We start from the raw sequence: 22,443 nt of genomic DNA, 5'->3' as shown, positions 1-22,443 counted from the left end.
ATGGTGCGTTCCAAACGCTTAGCGCCAGGCCTCATCCAGAGCACGAGCCCGCTGAATGCTGAACCCTGTGCTCCGCGTGTTTACTGTCATTCGGTCTCGTGGATTAAGAGACCCGTCAGTCTTAACTACGAAATCGAGATGCAAGTAGAAGCCTACACAAACTTGTGTGTGAGCCAGACGCACGGTTTATTCAACTAAACTGTGAAGAACAGAGCAGTTGGCCACGTCCGGAAAACATGAGTTAAAATAAGGGTGTGGTTGTTTGGGGAGATTTGGAAAGTGCGAGTCCTCTGGGGGCAGTCACGGGCGGGGGGCGCAGCGGAGCCCAGCGGCTCAGGTGCTCCCATGTGTGGACCTTGCAGGTGGATTTCCAGGGCCGTCCCGAGAAGCTGATCAGACTCCGGAACCCGTGGGGCGAAGTGGAGTGGACAGGAGCCTGGAGTGATGAGTAGGTTCTTCCTCCCTGTCCTCGCATCCCCCTGCAGAAAGGTGTCACACAGAACACAGTCCTCTCGAGACCCATGGCCGCGTGAGCATGGCCGCGCTTTCTGAGCACAGCAGTCTGTTCAGGAGGGGGAACCGCGTGGCTCCTGCTGAGGAAAAAAGGCAAAGCACACGCCACGCAGCTGGAGTCTTGGCTTGCGGTCTCTGCTGGGCGTTTGCGGGTTCGGCAGCTCCGTCTCTGGAAGGTTTGCCTGTTTCCCACCTGCCATGCCGTGGTGATCCCAAGCGGAGGCTGGACCCGCATGATCGGACGCCTCCCACTGCACAAGCCATGGTCTCTCTGACCAGCGCCAAGCCCCTCAGCGCCCAGCTTAGGAAGCGGGATCTGACCCCGGGGGCCAGCTGACGACGCGGGCCGCGGTGGGAGCTCTCGCTCATGATGGGCAGCTTGCTCTTTCCCGACAAGATCATGAAGGGCCAGACAGGCTCCCCTGGCGCAGGCCTCCCGCCACGGAGGATGCACCACTGGAAATGGGAATAAACCCGTCTTAATAGGTCCTTAACCTCACGGGAGCCTCTCTGTGTTGCCTGTACTCCACGACGGCAGGAGGGCTTTGGGAGGGGGCTTTATCACGTGTGACCACACTGCCCATCACCACGCATACCTGCGTACTTCCCTTCAGGTGTGCGCCACGGACAGACGTGGGTCCCTAGAGCCACGGATGCTGATTCCACTGCCCGAGTTTGAGCAAAACCCAAAACCTCCGCTCTGCCAGCTGCCCAGAAAGGGTGTCCTGGCCGAATGAAATTGACACTGAGTTTTGGCCATTTCAGCCAACAGCTGTTTAGCAAGCTGCCCAGAGAGTTCTGTGACCCTGTCTCCTTCCACCTGTCTCTGAGAGGCTGGGGCAGGTGCCAGGGGGAGGTGGTGGCAGGCGAGGGCCAGGCTGTGCTCCAGAAGTTGGAGACACAGCCCAGGCCGTTTCTATAGCAGCCGGTGGGGCAGGGGGACACCGCATGTCTGAGCCACACCCCTAAGTCAGCCCAATGTCCAGTTAAATTACGCAATTCAATTTTTTTTTAGTTCCAAAAACCAACTGGGAGATTTGGGTCAGATGCAGATTTTTCCAGCTTGTCCCTACTCTTTGTTTACAACAAGCACATTTTGAGATTTGAGTCTGATGGATGAACGTTTCCATGAGTTGAAGGGGTCCTGGGTGCCCTCCTGTGTGACCCCTCGGGTCCCTCGCAGCTGGGCTTTCACGGAGGGAGGGGAGGGGCTTGCGGGTTGCTGAAGGCATCCGGGGAAGGGACTTGATACTGCTTGGTTCCTTGACGCTGCACACGTATGTCAGGAGACCTAGCTTGGTAAAGGTCAGGTGGCTGGAGATGGCATTTGAATGCAGTGTTTGGGAATTGCCACAGGAAAGCCACAGCACGCGGCCTCACAGGTGACATGACTTCAGGGAAATTGCCGCCCGGCCGGGCCTGATGGCCTTTGCTGGCGGCTCGGGAAGTGGGTGGTGTCTGTGCCCAGAGAGGGTCCGGCTCTCCCAGGACTCTCATCTGACGGATGATCTGGAATGACAGCCTGCCTGTGGACGCAGCAGGGGCGCACGCCCGCTGAGCCCTCTCATGCCTCCTCTCTTGGACCCTCGGTCCTGTCATCGGGGCCTGGGAGTCGCACCCAGAAATGGAAGGCTTCCTAGGAGTGAAATTAGGGCAACATCCCAGCTACATGACTGGGGTCCATGTTGTCGGTCTGCATCCCTCCCAGGGTGTGTGCCCCTCATCTGTCTGTGCCCCCGCCACTGCCCTCGGGGGTCTGGTTCATGTCCATGTTGGCCCTTGGGGCTGTCTAGCTGCGGGACACAGCGTGCGCTGAGCACACCTTTCATGAATGATCGCCTCTGCTTCACTTTTTAAAGATTGTAATTTTACGATTTCCCCCAGGGCCCCAGAGTGGAATGACATAGACCCCAGGCAGAAGGCGGAGCTGGACAGGAAAGCGGAAGATGGCGAGTTCTGGTGAGCGTGGCGTCCCTTCTCCCCCTTTACCCTCGAGCGGGTCTGACCTCGGGGCCTGCATGTGTCCGCATTCCCGCCTCCACCCCTCTCCGCCCCCGCCTGAGGCAGAGCACCACTCCCATCTCGCCTAGTTGGCCTTAGCCCCGAGACAGGGTGACTTCCTTCAAGGGTGGGCTAGGACAGATGACAGGGACGCCCCTTGAACATGATGTGGCTTAGGGACATCTCTGCTGGGTAGAGTTAAATCGGAGAATGCCTTTGCAGGCTCTGAGGTGCCCGACTCCGGAGGCAGGGCCCATTTACCGTTCTGTCCCTCTGCCCGGTCATTGGACGTGCAAGGAGGGCTCTCTAATAAAACGGAGACGCCAACAGTAGCCAGGGACTTGGACAGTGGCCCCGGGGACATGGACAGGGTCAGAGCTGGTCCCTTGCTCTGTCCTGGGCCCGTCAGGCACACCTTCCTTTCTCCTGGACCCAGAGCCCTCTGGTCCTTCTGCCCCCAGGATGTCATTTTCGGATTTCCTGGGGCAGTTCTCTCGGCTGGAGATCTGTAACTTGTCCCCGGACTCCCTGAGCAGCGAGGAGCTGCACCAATGGGACCTGATCCTGTTCAATGGCTGCTGGACGCGGGGCTCCACTGCCGGGGGCTGTGGGAACTTCCCAGGTGAGGCGGAGGGAGGGCTGTGGGGCCCCAAGTCCCTCTGGCCTGTCCTCCCCGGGCTGTGCAATGCCTCGGCCTGCTCTCTGGCTCCTGGCGCCCCTCGAGAGCCCTGCTTCTCTCTGAGCTTGGAGGCCAGGGTGGCAGGGTGGACAGTGGCTCTGCAGCCCCCGGCTGAGGCCTGAGCTTGGCAAGCACCGCTCTGTAGCTTCTGTGTGTCTGGGGCATCCACGCTCCCTCCACCTGCCCGCCCCCCCCCCCCCCCGGAGGTTGGGCTTCCTCATACTCACCGTGCTCCTTTCTTGGGCTTGTCCCGGCCCCGGCGGACATGCATCCCCCTGAGTCCCAGGACCCTCTGCTGCTTCAGTAGGCCGCACTGTGCCGGATGTGGGGGTCCGGGATGGCCACTCCCCGCTCCCACTGGAGCCGCTGGAGCTCCACCCCGGTGATGGTCTGGGCAACCCCTGCCTCTGCACTAACCGGTGGGGGGGTCGTCTCACTGAGGGTGGGGAGCCCCCTGTGGCTCACCGGACATCACTGATGCATCCGCGCCCAGACTCCTCTTAGGTCGAATCAGCCGAGCCACCAGGAAGAAGATACAGAAAAACTGACCCCACCTCCCTAAGGAGAAATGAAGGAAAGCAAAGCCAGCTCCCTCCACCTCTCAGCGCCCTTGCCCCCTGCCTTCCCTGCGCTGGGTCAGACTGTACGCTGTCCAGACGCAGCTCATTGCAGGGCTGTGCTCGGCGATAATAAAATCCCACGTGCGTGCAGGCTGGGTTCCGACCACCGCGTCTTCCTTCACCCCCGTCCAGCCGGAGCTGCACGCCTGGCACCTGGCAGCAGCTCGACCCAGCAGCTGTAGGGCCCCGGGAGAGTTGTTTCCCTCGGCCGGGCTCTGGTGCCTGACCCTCACGCTGCAGCGTTCGTGTCCACCGTGCAAGGCGCTGTGTAAACCGGAGGTGTTCTGTAAATGGCGTGCACTGTTTTTATGGCTTATTCTCTTTCTCCAGTTCTGTTAAGGAGTAAACAAAAAATGTAGGGATTGCCGTGATGTTGCGTTTGGGAGAAATTAAAATATGCTCGTCATTAGCGAGCGCTTAGAAAATGGGTAGGAAGTTTGCACAGGTCTCTTTGGGAGCGCGGAGCTGTGGGGGCGCCTGAGGTCTCTGCACAGAATCCCCCTCGTGACCCCATTGGCACGGCCACCTAGCAGTCAGGAAGGGACCGATTGTGCCTGCCCTTTGGTAATGATATCCGAGTGCGGAATACCAGAGCTGCCTCTGTCTCCCCATGAAACTGCAGAGATTTGGCCTTAAAATCTCCGCATTTGTGCCCGAAATAAGCCATCTGGACGTGGGGATTCTGGGGGAGGTAGGATTGAATAGGTAACATTCTTGGTAATAGTCTGTGGCTTTGGTCACCTGTGTGTGCCTTGTTATTGAGTTGGACCCTCATTTAGGGGATGTGAGGACCCCCCAGGCCTGCCCCCCCCGCCCCAGGGCACATCATTATTAAAGTTGTTGAGGCCCTAGTGCGTGGATGCCCATCAGGCCTGTTGTCTTCAGTTATGCTCTGCTGCCCGACTGTCAGCGCTGTGTGCCCTCTGACAACCCATTTGACCTCTCTGTGCCTTGGCTTGTGTAGTCACTGTTTTGAGAGAATTTTAAAAAGTCATCTTTGAAGGGAAGCAGTCTTTTAGAATGCCCGCAGGTGGTGTGGCTCATATGTTTTTTAATTGCCCATCATTATCCCTCATGCATATTCAGTGACTTGTGAGAGCTGGGATCTCAACACTGCAGCCATCTGGATGAGGGACAGAGGGTCAGCCCCCAGGGCAGGGGGGACAGACGCCCACCAGATGGGTTGTCTCTGTAGTCTGTGAGCAGAGGCCTCCTGGGACGTGACTCCCCCCACACCCCGAGATCTCCCTCTCGGAGGTGGGCTCTTCTTCACGGGCCAGGAGCTGAGAACTGGGGCCGTGAACCGTTTTCCCCAGAAGACTTGGGGGTCACTTGTGAGCATCCCAGGGAAGCCCTGGGCCATCAGCCCTCGAGGAGTCCCCGTCGAGCGTGTCTGGGCCTCTGGTTGATCAGACGGACCTGTGCAAAGTTTCCGGATGCCACGGGATGTGTCTGCTGGTGTGTGGGAGGGGAAGGGGGGGAAGGAGGGCATGCTCGCCATCCTGTAAAGAAAACTCGCCGAGGCCCGCTTACCGGCAGCTGCGTGTTCTCTGGGGTGACCAAGGCTCTTCCCTTGTATTCTTCCTTGCCTCCTCATCCCCCACGGGGGAAGCCATGGTCTCCTGGCGACCTCCCGGCGACCTCCTGGCGACCTCCAGCCACTTACTGGACCAATCCCCAGTTCAAAATCCATCTGGATGAGGTGGACGACAGCCAGGAGGGGGGCGTCGGCGAACCCTGCTGCACAGTGCTGCTGGGTCTGATGCAGAAGAATCGTCGGCGCCTCAAGAGGATAGGACAGGGCACGCTCAGCATCGGCTATGCCGTCTACAAGGTACTTGGAGCCGGGTCACCCTTTATTACACACTGGATGTCTTCGGTTGGACTGTGTTGACAGGGAATCCGGGAGCATCTTTCCTATCACTTGAATGGTCCTCATCAAGCACTCTTCTTGCCCCCCGAGTGCCTCTCCCAATGGCCTTCCTGGGGCCTGAATTCCACCATTAGAGATTCATTCCTATGGCTTACATAGGATGTTGTTAACATTCGGATGAGTAATTCATTAAACTTTGCCTGTCATCGAGCGCGCAGGGTTACTGCAGTCTTTAGACTTTCCAAGTCTAGGCTTCTCAGGGGACAGGAGCCAAGAACGGGGGGCACGAGGCATTTGAAAGGGGAAGGGAGGCTGGATATGGAAGCTAGAGAGACTCCTTTCCTCCCACGCTGGGCGACCTTGAGGCTCCTCTTGGGACACACAGGCAGGCATGGCTGGAGTGGAGGGAGCCACATGGCCACCTTCGGCCTGGCAGCCTCTGGGTTGGGGATCACAGCTCCATCCCAGGCTGTGGTGCATGGAGGTAACGACCCCTCGACCACTCCATGGCCTCACAGATGCGGTGAAGCCAGGCCTTTGGGGTTTGACAAGCCCAGCCAGGAACAAATCGCAATCTACTTCTCATAAGACTCCTTGTAACAAATTCCGGAGGGATGCGTGGGGGCTGTTTTTATGTCATTTTGTGAAGAATGAATTTCTTGAGAAAAAGACAATTTTTTTAAAAAGATTTTATTTATTTATTTGACAGAGATAGAGACAGCCAGTGAGAGAGGGAACACAAGCAGGGGGAGTGGGAGAGGAAGAAGCAGGCTCATAGCAGAGGAGCCTGATGTGGGGCTCAATCCCACAACGCCGGGATCACGCCCTGAGCTGAAGGCAGACGCTTAACCGCTGTGCCACCCAGGCACCCCAGAGAAAAAGACAATTCTAATCAGGAAGAACAAGAGCGGCTGGAGGCCCAACACCTCCGTATAAACTCACGTGTGAGAAAGAAGTGTTGTGATGAGAAACCAGTTGCCAAGCTCACGCCACCTCCGGCTCCTTTCCTCCCGTCTCTTGGAACTTAGGGCTTTGAGTTCAGAGTGTGGTACGCGTGTCTCACGGGGGAAGAATGCTCACGGAATCATAATCCCGGCTTGATGGCGGAACAAACGAATTTCAAATAAATAACCCCAGTTCTCGCCGAGCTTGGCCCTCCCGCCCTGCCTAGAGCGTGGAAGCACCAGACCAGACCCTGCTCGCGGGGACGAAGCCCGGGAGGGCGCCCAGCGTGGTTCGGGAGTGTCTGCCCAGCTCCCGGTGCTGTGCTGTACGGGGACGCACACGGTTGCTCCTGGCGCTGTTGAGAAACAACCTTCAACTGAGTGAACGTGAAAGCTCTCACTGGCTCGGTGCAGGGACGTGTGAACCGGGCAGCATCCCATTTAGCAAGGGGGGAGCTCCTTCATTCTGTGCAGGACTGCTGCAGTCTCGAGGGCTGGGATAGCGAGGAGTGGGTTGGTCCAGGCAAGGTCACCTTCCTTCGGGGGACAGCAGGGGTCTGTCAGGTCACCTCACTGGTGTGGCCCCCATGATGACAGATGAGCTGGGTTGTTTCCACTACTGGGAAGTGTGTGGTTAGGTATCCAGCCTCACTGGTTGTGGGGGGCACCTGGGGTTGTGGGGACACCTGGGATCATGAGGGGTACCTGGGGTCATGGGGGGGAACCTGGGCCTGTAGGGGGCACCTGGGGTCATAGGGAGCACCTGGGGTTGTGGGGAGCAGCCGGGGTTGTTGGGGACACCTGGGGTCGTAAGGGGCACCTGGGTTTGTAGGGGAGCACCTGGGGTCGTAGGGGTCATCTAGGATCATGGGGAGCCCCTAGAGTTGTAGGGGGCACCTGGGTTTGTAGGGGGGCACCTGGGGCTGCAGGGGGCACGTGGGGTCATGGGGGACACCTGGGGTCATAGGAGACACCTGGGGTCGTAGGAGACACCTGGGGTCATAGGGGCACTTGGGATCGTGGGGGCACCTGGGATTGTAGGGGGTACCATTCTGTGATCCCCGTAACTGACCCCTAAGGCTTTGGGTGTTTGAAATCCGGAGACCTGTGTAGGTTGAAAGCCTTTCACCAACTGGGGAGTAGCCCTGATGCCCCGGAGGCTGAAGAGCCCTGCATGTCTGTCCTGCTCCCTGTCCCCCATCATCTTGCTGTGACGACAGGCTCAGGCTGGGCAGGCCTGTCACCTGGGGTCAGGATCCTGCATTTCCTTCCACTGGCCTCACTGCTCCAGGTTTGGGTGCAGGTGTGCAGGTCTGTGAGATGTTAGCTCTCATCAAGCCCCCCGGGAATGTGGGGTCCTGAAAACACAACCAGAAAATAAAGTCAAAGGCCAGCCCCTTTTCCTCTTCAGACTTCTAGGGTGCAGTGGTCTCAGACGGCCTGGAAGTTCACCCAGGACGTTCCAGGGTCAGAAGGCACTGTCTGCACGATGTGGGGAGGGTCGCAGGGCACAGAGGGCGGGCCTCACCGTCGTGGGTGACCCGCTCTTTCCTTCTGCTCCGCAGGTCCCCAAAGAGGTACGTGAGCGCTGGCCAAGGCGTCCTTCCTTCAGGAAGATGTGGCTTGGCGGCCTTCAAGCCCGGGCACGCCACAGCGGTTGCTTCTTTGGAGGCAAGCTGGTTCTGCCACACGATCCTGTGAGCTGGTGACCCCGGCAGGTGGCAGAGATAATGCTGGTCCCACCCCACTGGCCCTCCCCCCCCAGGAGGGGACAGTGGTGACCTTGGCCCCTGTGTGCCTGGTGGTCTGATGGGAACCAGGCGGTTACGGCACGCCCCTGGCTCCTCGATCTAGTGACAGGAATAAATGCCCTGGTCTCCGGTAAGAAAAGGAAGCACTGGCTTTATCTGTTTGGCTCCTGGGCTCTTCCTGTGTCTCCCCGGTGACACACCATCGTGTCATACTTAACATGCTCCCTGGCTGCCCCTATGCTTGGCTGGTTGAGGGGAGAGCCCCCGACAGACAGCGCCTCCAGTGGGGGCTTGGCCCGTCTCGCACAAAGTCAGGCCTCGTGATCGCACAGCAGACCTGTGATCCAAAGAGGGGCTGGTGACCGTGAATGGACGCCGTCCCCTCTGGGGTGGGCGTTCCATGTCACACAGAAGTCACGGTCCTGCGGCTTCTCAGCACTGGCCCTCTGACACAGGCGTCTTGAGGAAGATGGGTCGTAAAGACGCAGTGCCACGGGCGGCTTAATCACCGTAATGACAGCCTGGGCACCCTGCTGTCTCCAGTTAGCGTGCACCACACACCAACCCCTCCCACCACCAAACAGAGGGGTCACGGGGTGCGTCCTTCCTCCACGGAGAGCCAGGAGCCTGGGGAGCCTCCCAGCCTGACTGCCCCTCTGCTTGCAAAACGGTTTCCCAGAGGCAGAGGCAAGCGGGCCCTTCTGGCTGCTTTTGCTTAAGAGCAGGTTTTCAGCTCCCCACCCCCAGCCACGGGCCTGAGCTGGGGGCTCAGGGCCGCCCAGTTGCAGCCACAGAGAAGTGTCTATGGGATTGATAGTGGGGGGTTCCTAAGGACAGAACCCCAGCGAGGAGTGCAGTGTGCACCCGAGACCCTGCTCCGCGCCCCTTTGCTTAACCGGGGAGGGGGCAAGGAGTCGACCACCGTGGCATCAACAGAGTCAGTGCCTCACATGGGGCCTGGCACTGAAAGTGCCCAAATACACCTGCTGGTGGACACGGGCATTTCCTCAGCAGAACCCGAGGCTTCCTGGTTCCTAGCCCGGTGTTCAAAATCATCCATCTCCAAATCAGAGTGTAAGACCACACTTTCGAGCTGCCGTCTTCCAGTTCCGAGGGACCTGACCCTGCCCTGCTTTGTGCAGCTGGAGAGCCACACGGACGCGCCCCTTGGCCAGAACTTCTTCCTGGGCCTCCAGCACACTCCAGTGCCCACGCCAGCCTGCGGGAGCCATCCACCTTCGAGCCGTTCCAGGATGGAGACTTCTGCCTCAGGCTGTTCTCATGGAAGGTCAAGGCCCTGTGCGTATCCTGGCCCTCTGCGGTACCACGTGGGCTCAGTGCCTGGGTGGGGGCTCGCGTGTCCTGGCGGGTGCTGGGCTCCTGGCTCACAGCCTCCGGGGCCCAGACAGAATCTGTAAAAGTCCCGGTTCCCACGGGTCCTTCACTCGGTGTCCCCTTCCTGCCCTTGTGGGTCTAGGGGACACCAGGCTGTTTGCTTCAAACAGGTCAAGGCTGGGCAGTTTTCCTCCAGCGAGGACGGTCCCTGGGCCCAGCGAGTGGGATCCAGAGGGAGCACTGCTTCCCCCCCCCACACCCATGCACACGCACTACATACACGCACACATGCATGCACTCACATGCACACACGGCACACACACCCATGCTCACACACCGTATACACGCACACATGCATGCACTCACGTGCACACACGGCACACACACCCATGCACATGTACCACACACATGCACGCCACACACCGTACACATGGCACATAGCACACACATGCATGCACATGCCCCACATGTGTGCACATGCCCCACACCTACATGCATACAGCACACACACAGCACACACACACATTACACCACATACCGTGTACGTGTTTGCATGCATACACGGCCTGTGGGCTTGCTGGCTTATTGTTCAGAGGCAGCGTCTGTAGGGATTCACAGAGCTGGGTCCCCCAGGGAGGGGAGAGTGACCGGTTGGAGAGACAATCCCCCACGAGCGGGCCACCAGGTGAACATTTCAGGTTTCATGAAGGGCCTCTGAGCTGGGCAGCTCTTGTCTGGTCACAGACCCCGGGGTGGGGGGGATTGGGGGCTGAAGGGAGGGATGTGGGTCAGGAGTCAGTCCATAGGGTTTGGTGCTCGTAGGGACTGAGGGTCTTGGGTGGGAAGCCAATGCTTCAGAAAAGTAAAATGCTTTCTGAGAGAACCTGGTCAGCTGTGCTGTTGACTCATTGCATTTGTCTTTCTCCTTTCTTTGTGTTCCAGGGAGATGGGGGCTGTGGTGGCTGGAAACCCACACGAGGTACGCAATCTTTCAGAACACACTCTGGCACTGGGGCAGAGCAGGCTTTCGGGGTTTCTTGTTGATTCGTAGAAGTTCTTTACATATTAAGGATGATCATCTTTTGTTCTTCAGGGCCACAACATTTTCTAGGCTCTGGCCCTTCCTGACAAAGATGAGACAGCAGCAGGGGGACCCTGGCTTGGTGGCTCATCCCTACCCCTGGGGGCCAGGCCGTCTGTCCCCCGCATCTGTTGTCAGGACCCTCAGACAGAACGCGCCTGTGTGCTTGAGCAGTTCTGGGCAGGACAGAGAAGGCCTGGGGAGGGAGGGTTTAGCCCCTGCTCTCAGACCTGCAGGCTTTTGGGGACAGATGGTGGAGGGGCATGAAACCGATGAAGGAAAGCTCATCCAGAAATGCCGGAGATGGGTCTCACGCTGCGTGCCAGGGGTCTGGGGGTGCTGGAGCCAGCACCCAGTCTGGGGGCCTCATGGAGGGGCGAGGTCAGGGCAGAGGCTGCAGGGAGAAATGCACCGGTTTTGCGTGTGGGTTCACCCACCCCCTGTCCTCAGCCCACTGTCCTTTTTCTCCAGTGGCTCCCATGGAGGCTGCCCATGGGGGGCCTGCTCCGTGAGGGGTCGGGTCGCGGGGCCACCCTGTCTGCGCCAGTGGGCGCTTGGGGTGAGCAGCACTGTCTTCATGGGGCTCCGCCACCCGTCTGCCCCGTTGCTGTGTGCTGGGGTCTGGCTGAGCAGGGCAGAGAGAGGCACCTGGTGGGTTTGTACACTCCTGTTCCTGCAGGTGCGAGAAGCCCTGGGGTTCATTTGTTCGTTCATTCGTTCATTCATTCATTCAGCGTTATTTTATGTTTTTATTTTAATGCCAGTAGAGTTCACATGCAGTGTTCTCTTAGCTTCAGCTTAGCTCTGGGGCTTACTTCATGAGCTCATTAGACAGAATCGCCCATCTCCACTGTCCGAGTGGTGTATTCGTGCCAGACCTTTGACAGCTGGTGCCCAGCAGCGCCCCTGCCCCGGGTCAGCGTGACACCTGGCACCAGGCGCTTTCCGGCCTGGCAGCTCCTGGTGATGGAGCTGCCCCGCCCCCATCCTGCTGGGGGTAGAGGCCCAGCCTCCTCGTGGACTCCTCTCTCACAGCAGCCTCAACTGCTGCCGTCCCAGGGGGTCAGAAAGGCCCGTGTGCCCGAGTGGAGGGCGTGGATCTGAGCCTGCAATTCGGGTGGTAGGAGCTATCCTTCCGCTCCTTTTTGATTTCTGTTAAATCAACAGAAGGCTGGCTCAGGCCTCCACGGCACCAGGTTGGCAGGAGTTCAAGCCCAGTCATTGTGGGGGCTCCCATCTCCCCCTCCCGTGGTCTAGGGGTTTCCTGAAACACCTGCTGTTTTACAGGAAGACTCTTCCTGTCGCAGTGCTTATCGTTCTCCCTTGGGACGCCCCAGTCTCAGCTCACAGCTGCTGCTCCCCAGCCACCCTGGGGCTTCTGTACAAGCTCGGGGGCTCTGACCCTTTATGAACTAGGAGCCGCCCAGCCTTCCCTCATGAGGTCCCGCAGAGACTTGCTAGTTCCTAGGATTCCAGGGCCCCACACGTGTGTGTGCGCCCATGCACACACACACGCACACACGCGGGGATTGAGTGTGCAGGGGACTCAGGACTTACAGAACACAAGCACAGCCCCTGCCATATGCCAGGCATCCAGTAAATCTCTTTAAAGGAATGAGGAAACTGTGAGGTTTCACATACGCCATCACGCAAACGTCTCTCTCGTTCCCATGATCCGTGTGCGGTGCTCCCACCTGCTGGCAGCGTGCCTGCTTCACACCTGCGCGTGCCCGCTTCCGTATCCTGGCTTCGTGGTTTTGTTGTTTGATTTGTACTTTTACACCTCCCTCCCAGGATAATAGAATCTAACCCCAGTCCGGAGTCTGTGGACGTCCCTCTGGACTTCGGCGTGTAGTGTATTGTGTGACAGGAACACCACAATGTGTTTATTCTATAAAACCTCTCGAAAGTCATGCATGTGTGATGACAAGTGTGTATCACTTTTCGTCTAAAACGTTGGGACGTGCTCTGGGATTTGCTCATCGCGTGTGTAAGCGGTAGGGAGGCATCGCCGTCCGCCTGTTGCGCACGAGGAGGCTGCCCAGGAGCTACAGGCGTGTTTGGCCCCGAGAGCGTGTGCTCTGGAAGCGCACGAGCTCGGATCCCGGCTCCAAAGCCGCCTAGCCGTGCGGTCTTGGCGTTACTTAACTGCACGATGCTGTGTGGACGGTAGTGAGCCCCACCCCACAGAACAGTCATGAGCAGTAAGTGAATTAATCCGTGAGATGCCCGGGTAGTGAGGCCGCCGTCAGCGGTGAGCATGATGACCACTCTTGTTTTTTTTTTTTTTTTTAATTTTTTTTAAATTTTTTATTTATGTGACAGAGAGACAGCCAGCGAGAGAGGGAACACAGCAGGGAGTGGGAGAGGAAGAAGCAGGCTCCCAGCGGAGGAGCCCGATGTGGGGCTCGATCCCGGAACGCCGGGATCACGCCCTGAGCCGAAGGCAGACGCTTTAACGACTGCGCTACCCAGGCGCCCCTGACGACCGCTCTTGTTACTCCTGCTCGTACACGTGTCGCCAGGCCATGTCCGGCCTTTTGTGCTTCTCTGGGCTATGGTTTTAGAAAACGGACTCGGCCTTCTGGGGACTCTTGAAGCCGCCTGGGAAGTATGTGACTTCCCCATCTGTCCGCAGGGACGTTGGGGGTGGGGCCTTTGTCGGGCTGGGAGGTCTCTGGACAGACCTGGTCATGCAATGATTTGTGATTTTGACGGGACTTTGACACACATCAGAAGGAGCACTTGGAGCAGCCTTGTCATTTCACCACCGACTGCGAGAGGGTGCTGGGAGCCCAGGGCAGAATCCACTGCGCAGTCCCTCCCGTGTCCCAACTCCGTCTTCTGGCTCCGACTTCTCCTATGTCCACTAGTCTGTGACCCCAACTACGTTTGAATCCTGGGCAATCGATTTGAGAGTCCGAGGAACGCTAAGAAAACACACACAGACACTACCCAATGTGTTCATATGGTTTCTGGGGTTCACTGACTCCCGGAGGGTCTCGGGGGGGTGGGGCCCCCAGGCCAGATGGAGATTCTCTGCTGTCAGCACTTCTGTCCTTCTTTGAAAGCAATTCCGGGTTGAAACTGGAAATTCAGGGCTGGCGGGATCACCTCCCCGCATCAGAGAGGGAACGCCGCCCCGCGCCCCACGGAGCCAATGCCGCCATGTGGCAGGTGTGCAGTAGGAATAGGGAGTGATGGACGTGAAATCTTCATTCTCCCAGCAACCTCCTACCCCCCGTCCACTAACTCTGCATTGTGCTTCCCGCTAGCCGCACCCCGGCGAAGTGCTCCAGGAGGACCGCCAGTTCCGGAGCCTGCTGAGAAATCTTTCAGGGAAGGTGAGTGGGGCCAACATGACCTCCCCCATGGGCAGGAGGGTGGCCAAGACCTCAGGCCACGTGGGCCTCTGTCCCCTGGCATCTCTGTGGGCATGAAGGGCGAGGGGCCCCAGCCTCTCTCCTCGGCCTCCTCCTGTCTTAGCTCTGGTCTCTCCCTGCGCTGCGGGGACAGTGATGGTCTCGAGGCCACGTCTCTTGTCGCCTTGACAGACTCTTGAGAAAATAGGAAATCCAGAAGCAGGGTAGCAAGACGTCTCTAAATCAATAGGCTTCTGAGGTGGGTGAAGTTGGCTCACTTACCCTGGCTACCGCCCGCCTGCCCTCAGCGCTCAGCCCCGGAATTCACGCCGGGGCCTGTGCCAGTGGCCCCCCTGCCCCTTTCCATCCCATGCTGTGTGCGGACTTGGTTTTATCACAGTTCCAGGCCCGTGGGCGCAAACATCAGAGCAGACTCAGGACTCCACACGGCCCCATAAGTACAGTGCATGGGCTGCTCTCTGAAGGCTACTGAGGTGCACCCCAGGGCCTTGGCTGGTGTCTCGGCTCTGGCTGTGGCACCAAGCACGGTGGACGGGGCTGTAAACAACAGACACTGATTTCTCCCAGATCCAGGGGCTGGATGCGCAAGGTCCGGTGCAGGGGGCTGGGTTCTGGGCGGAGCCCCCTTCCTGGCTGCCGGTGGCCTCCCTCTGTGCTCTCCTGGTGGAGAGAGGGGCTAGGGGGCTCTGGGCCCCTTCGCAAGGGCACTGATCCCACCGCGGGGGTCCACCCTCCCTCCGGGCCTGGTCACCTCCTTCAGGCGCCCCCCCCCGACCATCACACTGGGCTCAGACTCCCACACAGGGATTTGGGGGACACACTCGTTCAGTCCTTAACAGAAGGTGAGAAACAATACTGTCCGCCCCCAGGGCAGCTCAGGGCGGAGAATGGAATAGAAGAAACTAATGTCAGAATCCTTTGCAGGAAATGAAACTGCACACAGAGTTCCTTCGGCTGCTCAGGAAACTCTTGCAGAAATGAGTCCATTTCTGTTTTATTTGGATGGTCAAACCAGTATTTTTACTAACGAGCCTTTTGCCTTAGCTGCCAAGGGTCATGTTTTTTTGAGAACATCAAGAACAAGGAGCAAACAGCTGTCTTTGTGTCTGTCATCAGGCACCTGTCTTCCCTCCCCTGCCGTGTGGGACCATCAGTCACTGTCCCCGCTGTGTCGTTGAGTGGCCGGCCACATGTGGCCTCCAGAAGGCAGGCCGAGGTCTGAACCCAGACTCTTTCCTGCAGGCAGGGGGGTGGCATTCTTGGCCCAGAGGGTCCTGGGGTCTTTGTCCGGGCACCTGGGTGACTCTGCGGAGCCCTCCCCATGTTGTATCCAGGAGCCATGCCAGGGCCTAGGCTGTGAGGCCACCGGTACGAACGATGAACCCGAGGGTCACGGGAGGCTCTGCAGCTGATGTCACACAGTCACTTGGAACCAGCCCCCAGCCCCAAGCCCTTCTCTGCACCTCATGTGTCCTGCCCAAGGCCTGTCCCCATCTGAGAGTTAAAGGGCCAACCTTCCCTCTGGTGCACTCAGAAAATCTTTCCCTGATACTTCTGCACCCAGTCTGGGGGGTCTTCTGCATGAGATGCTGCGGGGGGAGTGGGTGCTTTGGGTGAGACTGTGTTAGGTTTCCAATCCCAGCTCTGCCACTTGGCGGCTGTGAATCCACAGGGATCACATCACGTGGGATGACGCATTACATCGCGTCTGTGTATGGTGTTCACAAGTCTACCAAACCACAGGTACTCACTCCACGACGGAGGCCTCGTGGTTCTGAGAATGTGAGCCCACTCGGGGGTGGGCGCGTGGCCCGTCGCTGCCAGCTCCTGATCCCGCCCCTCGCCACGCTCCCGCCAGGCTGTGGTGGACCCCAGAGAAGCTGAGAACTAGAGTTTCTAAAGATGCCCCTGGGCCCTTGGACCTGCTCTCTGGTCCACATCAACCTCTCACCTGGAAACTTGTCAGGACCTGGCGTGACTCACATTCGGGTTCCTCTTTCCAGGATGCTGAGATCAGTGCCCATGAACTCAGGACAGTTCTGAATGAGGCGTTTTCCAAAGGCAAGTTCTTCCTTGGAGCTTTCCAGAAAGTTCATGGGAGGCTAAGGGTGGGGGGTGGAGACCTAGGGAGGGGCGGGGGGAGGGTCAGGGAGAGGGATGGGGGTGGGAACTGGGTTGGGGACTGGGATGGGGACAGGGAAGGGGACGGGGGTGGGGACGGGGACAGGGAAGGGGATGGGGATGGGCACAAGGGTGGGGATGGGCTACCTGAGGCTTCCTGCTGTTGCAGCGAGGGCCAGGACTGGGCTGAGATGTGGGACACAGAGGAGAAGGCCCAGTGAGAGCCCTCGGGCCCTCGAGAGACAGACTGGAGCTGAGCAGGGCACAGGCCCTGGCCCGATGGTCTCCGCTCTCTGCTCCAGTCCTGGCTTCTGCTGAGAAGGGGTGAGAGACAAGGGGACGGCTGCCGGGTCTTTGGCTTCCAGGTGCAGACCAGGTGAGGTGGAGGCCAGGGAGGCAGCTCCAAGCAGGTGCCTGCAGGTGAGCGAGTAATGTGTCACAGCTGTCCTTGGAGCACCTGCCTTTAGACCCTGGCTCTGCCCCTGCTGGTTCAGAGGTCTTGCGCAAATTATTCAATCTCTCTGGGCCTCCGTGTCCTCATCTACAAAATGGGAATGCTGATAGTCCCGACCACGTGTGGTTATTCTGAGGACGAGGTGTGCGGGCTTGCCCATACAGAGCTAGCTGTCCTGCTAGGAGTGTATTGTGTACCAAGTGCTGTGCTAAGATTTCATATTATCCTGTTTTATCCCCAACCGGCCTTTGGGGCAACTATTCTCACTGATGGAGGAGGGAACCGGAGCTCAGAGGTTAGCTTGCAGCAGCCCTGGGACTGGTGACCCGTGGGGCCAGAGTCCAGGCCGAGCACCTGCCGCTGGGAGGTTCTCTTCCTGCCTTCCAAAGAACCCGATTCCCACCTCCTTTTCCGTTTGAATGTTTAGAAACAGATGTAAAATTCTGTGGATTCGACGTCAACACTTGTAGGGAGATGATAAGCTTGATGGATGTATCCTTTATGTGTTGCAGTATTTTCCTTTTTCCCTGATTTTCATGGCTCCTCAACCTTTCCCGTGAGAGGGGAGGGAGGGGACGGGCAGGGGCACCCGCGGTGGTGGAGCGCGTGGAAGGTGGAGCGCATGGCTGTGCTGCCCGCACGGTAGGGAAAACCGCGTCACCTCATTTCGCTCCTCGGGAAGCTCACGGTTCTCTCCCTCGCACAGTGAGAAGGCTGAGGTGCTCCATGTTTCAGTGACTGTTTCAAACCCATTAGTCCAGAGACAGCAAACGCAGGGCACCTGAGCCTTTCTCCTGTTAATCCCGCCTCGCTCCCGCTAGGCTCCCCTCCCTCTCCCCCCCACCCAGTCCTCTCCTCCCCCCTTCTCCCTCCCCCTCCCATTTTCTCCCCTCCCCCTTCTCACCTCTCCCTTTCCCTCCCCCTCCCCCCTCTTCCCTTACCCCCTTTCTTTCCCCTCCCCCTCCACACCCTCCCCTCCCACGTCTGCTCTGTCTCCTGTAGTAACGCAGCCCTCCCACAGCCACGACCACTAGTTGAATTATCACACGAGATAAAACCTATTTGTTCTCTCAGACCCAGTTTAATCCTCACTTTACACTGAAGAATGTGCAAGAGTGTTTGGAAGGAATGGGGGATGCTGGGACATTCTAGGTGGAGGGAACAGCTCAAGTGAAGGCTCAGAGGGAGAATGTCCTTGCTGGGAGTGGGGCCAGGTCACGGTTGTCCATGGTGTGCATGGTGAAGGCGATTTCTTTGAAACATGGAGGCTTGGAGGGTTCTCTTCAGTGTAAGAATGAGGCCTGATGACCTCAGGGCGGGAGGCATGACTCTGGTTTGCATGGCAGTCGTGCAGAGGGGTTCTGCAAACCTCTCGTGTTGGACGAGGTGGGGGTGACAGTCTGCGTCACAACCTCGTGTGTCTGAAATGCACCGGTGGTTATCGATCAGCTGTGATTGCGGAGAACAGGTGCTTCAGAGCCTTAACTCCGAGAGGGTCCCCATTGTCTTGCCCAGGGCTCTGTTACCGCTGCTTGGGGGAGTGTGAGTTGGACAGAGGGAGGTCCCCAGAACCCCGGGGCTGAGCCAGCATGTCCTGGTGGGAGTGCTGAGCCCCTTCTCGGCTCGCTGACAAATGTGCACAGACCGTGCGGCTGAGTATCCTGACCCCATGGTCCTGATGACTTTTCTGTTAACATATGAATTCTCACCAAGGGGTTATTTCAGTGACCACTCACGGAAATTTCAATCTGGAGGTGCCTTTCCAGCTCTTCTGGGCCAGCCCTCTGCACAGCCAGGATGACCAGGGTGTTGGATCTCATGAATGACCCCGCTCCAAGGTCTTTGGGCTTGTGACCTCAAAGGGGGGGCCGTGGGGGTGTCTGACTCTTTCACCTTAATTTGAGTTGGTTTCCTGCCACCCTTCCCACCGTGATCCCAGGGGCCGTGCTTACTGCGCACACGGGTGGTTCACTGAGGCCGAGGCGCTCGCTGTGTCACAAGAGAACGCGGCGCACAGGCCGTGGCGTTCGGGTGCATTGGCCTTGACCACATGTGTCTAGAGCAGCGGCATGGGCACCTTGGGGCCGGCGGAACTCAGGACGCTCTGGCTGAAGATTCGGAAGGACCTGGTAACTCTTCGCTCCTCAGGGGGCGTCCTCTGGGCTCTGGTCCCTTGTCAGTTCTGTTTCTAGCTCCTCGACCCTCCCTGTCCGGCACCTCCCACCCTAGTCTGAGCAGAGTCTAAAATGCTCAAACCTAGCACAAAACCAAACTCATAGTTCAGGGGGGCTAGGAGGCGCTCATACTGAGCCCTTCATGGAGAGCCCTGCCGTTCAGCCCTGCTCTTCCCTTTGTTCTGGAAACTTCCCGCGAGGAATCAGGGAGGTTTCATCCTCTCGAGGGAGCAGTGGGTGGAAGGAGTCGCTCTGGTGGGACCTCCGACAGCTGTTTTCTACCTGGAATCTCTGTCCTGCTCTAGGACATCTACCGGGAAACTGATTCCAACCACTCGGGGACCATTGACGCCCATGACATGAGGGCGGCCCTTAGGAAGGCAGGTGAGGACACGTCCTGCAGAAAATGTCTTGGGATCCAATGTGCTCATTTTAAATAATCTGAACGGGATGGTGGCGAACGACCACCCGTGGTCACTCTCTTTTTTTGGACACCGATGTGAAGGCCTTGTGAGCGCCTTACCTATCCATGTGTTGCCGGGTCTTTTCCCCAAGGATCTTGCTGCTGCTGGGAGTGGGGAGTGGTGCTGGGCAGGAGTTTTGTGACCCCCAGCTTCTCTGCCTTTTCTGGGGTGGCCAGAGTCTCTGCATCCCATGGAGGAGGCCCGGCCATGTCAGCCCTGAGCCCGGAGCCCCATCGTGACCCAGGTTCCCTGCCGTGGGTTTCACGGTCAGCACCCAGGTGCAGCAGACCCTTGCCCTGCGGTACGCAGATGGCAGACTCAGCATCGACTTTGATGGCTTCGTGGCCTGTGTCATCAGCCTGGAGACCCTCTTCAGTGAGTCCCTCTGTCCTTCAGCCCCACCCGTTCCACTGCAGGATTGGGTGGCAGAGCCAGGCAGGCCTCCTGGGGGCGGTGGCACCAGCTGGCCACGCCCGAGGTCAGGTGCTGCCCTTTTGCGGAGACTCTGAACGCTGTTCTGACAGTTGTTATTGGTGGATGGTGCTGGTTGTCCACTGCACGTGCAGTCACTGGGCCAGGCTGAGCAAGTCCCGGGAGCGGTGCTTAAACATTTGTTAGTGTCTCTTCTGGGGTCATGTGCAGAGCCTGAGTCAGCTCCTAGGAGGGTCTGGGTCCCCCCAACAGGCAGGGCGTGTGTTCCGTCTCGGGCAGTGGGCGCTCACGAAGGTGTCCTGTTGAGGGAAAGGTCTCCTCACTCGGGATGGAGGGCGGCCCTAACGGGAAAAGGCCGGAGATGAAACTACGAGAGTGGCTCACCCACCAAGGAGGCGACTGCAGTCTGTCCACAGCTCCCTCCTTCCCCCGGCCCCCGTGGACAGAACGAAGTTCTAGAGCCTCAGAGGGTGGAGAGGGCGAGGGACCATCTCTGCTCATGGCTGCAAGTGTCCCCTGGGGCAGGGGAACGCCTGCCCCGAAACCCACGCAGGGCACTAAATCTCCATGGAGCTTTCCAGAGTCCTTGCAGCCAGGTGGGAGCTGGGGGGTCAGGGAAGGGGGCTCGTGGGGAGTCGGTGGACGGAGGCAGCTCTTTGCAGTTCCAAAGCCTAATTTCATTCCTTCTCTGTCATTCTAGAACTGTTCAGGCTGCTGGACAAGGACCAGAGCGGCACAGTCCAGCTCTCCCTGGCTAAGGTAGGTGGCTGGGGTTCTGGTGAACGGCTTGCTGATGGGACTATGATTCTGGGTCGTTATAGGTGCCAAGTGGGGCTCATTCGCGGTGACCTGTCTTACTTCCACGTGGCTACAATGCGTCTTCTCCAGCAGGCAACTGCGGGGAGAAATGGGATTGCCCCAAGGTCTTTCCAACACGTGCATCCGTTATTGTCTTGAAGATAAAGCTACGGCTACATTTCAAATCATGTTGGGATGCCAGCCCTTGCTAATTTGAATGGAAATGTGGGTGGTGGGTGCAATTTAATGACTGACTTCCAGGAGCAGATGTCTTCGATTAACGGAGAAAAGGTGATCCAACAACCAGTGGGAATGTCGGTGACCTATTTCCAGTGATGTAGGGAAGGTCTTCCTGGAGGCGCACCTGCAGGCATCCGCATGTCAGTGTGGCCCCTGACATTGAGTGTATACATATGTACACACGCACACACATACACTCGCACATGCACCACATGTGTGCACACGCACACGCCTGTTTGTGGAAGGCCGTCTTAGGTCTGAGCCTTTCCTAAGCCACCTGTCTGGAGGGCTCACGGGGTTGGGACTGATTTAAGGACTCCCAGGCGCTCACTGCAGCGTGGACACGTCACCATCATGCCACCCCGGCTAGGAGAATGTCTCAGGCGTAGTCGTGCCGGCTCCCGGGAGAGCACTGAGCTCACCGTGGGGTCCTTCTTTTGCAATGGCTGTGCTGCGTGTTGGTCTGACCTGCGTGTGGACTTCGGTGATGCTCCACGCCTGCTCACCTGCTGCCTTTTTCCTCTTCTTCACAATTCCGCGAGCGAGGTTCCCTGAACGGCCGTCATCGGTTGTTCCCATCTTTCCTGCCCGTCACCGTCCCTGGAGGTCCCGGACTGTCCCACCCGCGCTGTCTGGGGGCCCGGCCTCTCTTTCAGCAGCATGTAGGCTGACCCCGGAGCCCAGTGGAGGGACCGCGGTCAAATAAATTCTGGTCCAAATGGTTCTTGCTTTTCTCTGGCAATGTGCAATGTGGGGAGGACCCTGCTTGTCATGCTTTAGGAGAGAGGTTTTGGGAAAAGACGGGCCCGGAGCTGCTGACCTGGAGACGCGGGCAGATCTCTTGGAGGAGAAGCCGCTGGTGGAGCGGCCTCTTGGGCAGCTCGGGAAGGAGCCACTCCAGTCGTTGGAGGAGGGATGTGGGTGGGCTGCTTTCTGGCCTTTTGAGGAAGGAGGAGCCGGCCTCCTTTCTGCGCTGGGGGCCCGAGAAGTCAGCGTCTGCCGAGTGGGAGGGAGATCCTTGCTGAGGGAATTCTTGCCCCACAAAGAGGGAAACGCAGTTCAGGCTGGACTCGAGGATCCTCACGGCTGGTGAGAAAGTAGATGCTGGGCTGCGTGTCCTAAGGGGCAGAGAGGGCCGAGCTGGCTCTCCCAGGCGGTCTCGGGACGGCAGGGTGATGTGCTCATCCTGCTCGGCCGGCCGGGGCAGATGCCACAGATGGGGCCTTTTTCCCACAGATCTGGAGGCGGGGCAGCCAAGATCCGGATGCGGGTGGCTGGGCTCTGGGGACAGGCCCCCTGGGTTGTGCTCCTTGCCGTGTGTGCACCTGACAGGGAGCAGGGAGGGGAGCAGGCAAGTTCTCTGGGGCTCTCACAAGGGCACAGACCCCAAGACGCCCCCCACCCCCACCCACTGGTGCTCATCGAATTCTAATTGCCTCTCGTGGGCCCCGCCTCCTACAACTGGACAGAAACCACACACAGGCCATGGCCTCCGAGGGTCCGGTCAAATGTTACTCTTCCACGTCCGGAAGTAGAGTGAGATGCATCGTTTCATAGGATGCCCACGTAGGACAAAACAG

The 22,443-nt window shown here is 58.5% G+C and overlaps 1 protein-coding gene across 1 annotated transcript in view; it reads left to right on the top strand.

The window, feature by feature from the left end:
• Positions 1–21,330, top strand: part of CAPN8 (calpain 8) — a 39,101-nt gene extending 17,771 nt beyond the window's left edge. The window contains 16 exon segments of the mRNA XM_045797879.2: positions 363–448; positions 2,398–2,472; positions 2,976–3,136; positions 5,472–5,647; positions 8,196–8,207; positions 9,524–9,566; positions 9,569–9,680; positions 10,659–10,695; positions 14,073–14,141; positions 16,184–16,241; positions 17,183–17,247; positions 18,816–18,884; positions 19,235–19,323; positions 19,638–19,768; positions 20,526–20,580; positions 21,303–21,330. Of these exon segments, the coding sequence (XP_045653835.2) occupies positions 363–448; positions 2,398–2,472; positions 2,976–3,136; positions 5,472–5,647; positions 8,196–8,207; positions 9,524–9,566; positions 9,569–9,680; positions 10,659–10,695; positions 14,073–14,141; positions 16,184–16,241; positions 17,183–17,247; positions 18,816–18,884; positions 19,235–19,323; positions 19,638–19,768; positions 20,526–20,580; positions 21,303–21,330 (1,266 nt within the window).
• Positions 21,331–22,443: the final 1,113 nt, after the last annotated feature.

The sequence above is a fragment of the Ursus americanus genome, chromosome 2 (genome assembly GCF_024610735.1).
Source record: "Ursus americanus isolate L20-20 chromosome 2, mUrsAme1.1.p, whole genome shotgun sequence".
NCBI lineage: Eukaryota > Metazoa > Chordata > Mammalia > Carnivora > Ursidae > Ursus > Ursus americanus.
Note: the sequence above shows the minus strand (reverse complement) of the source record. Positions and strands in the feature narration are given on the sequence as shown.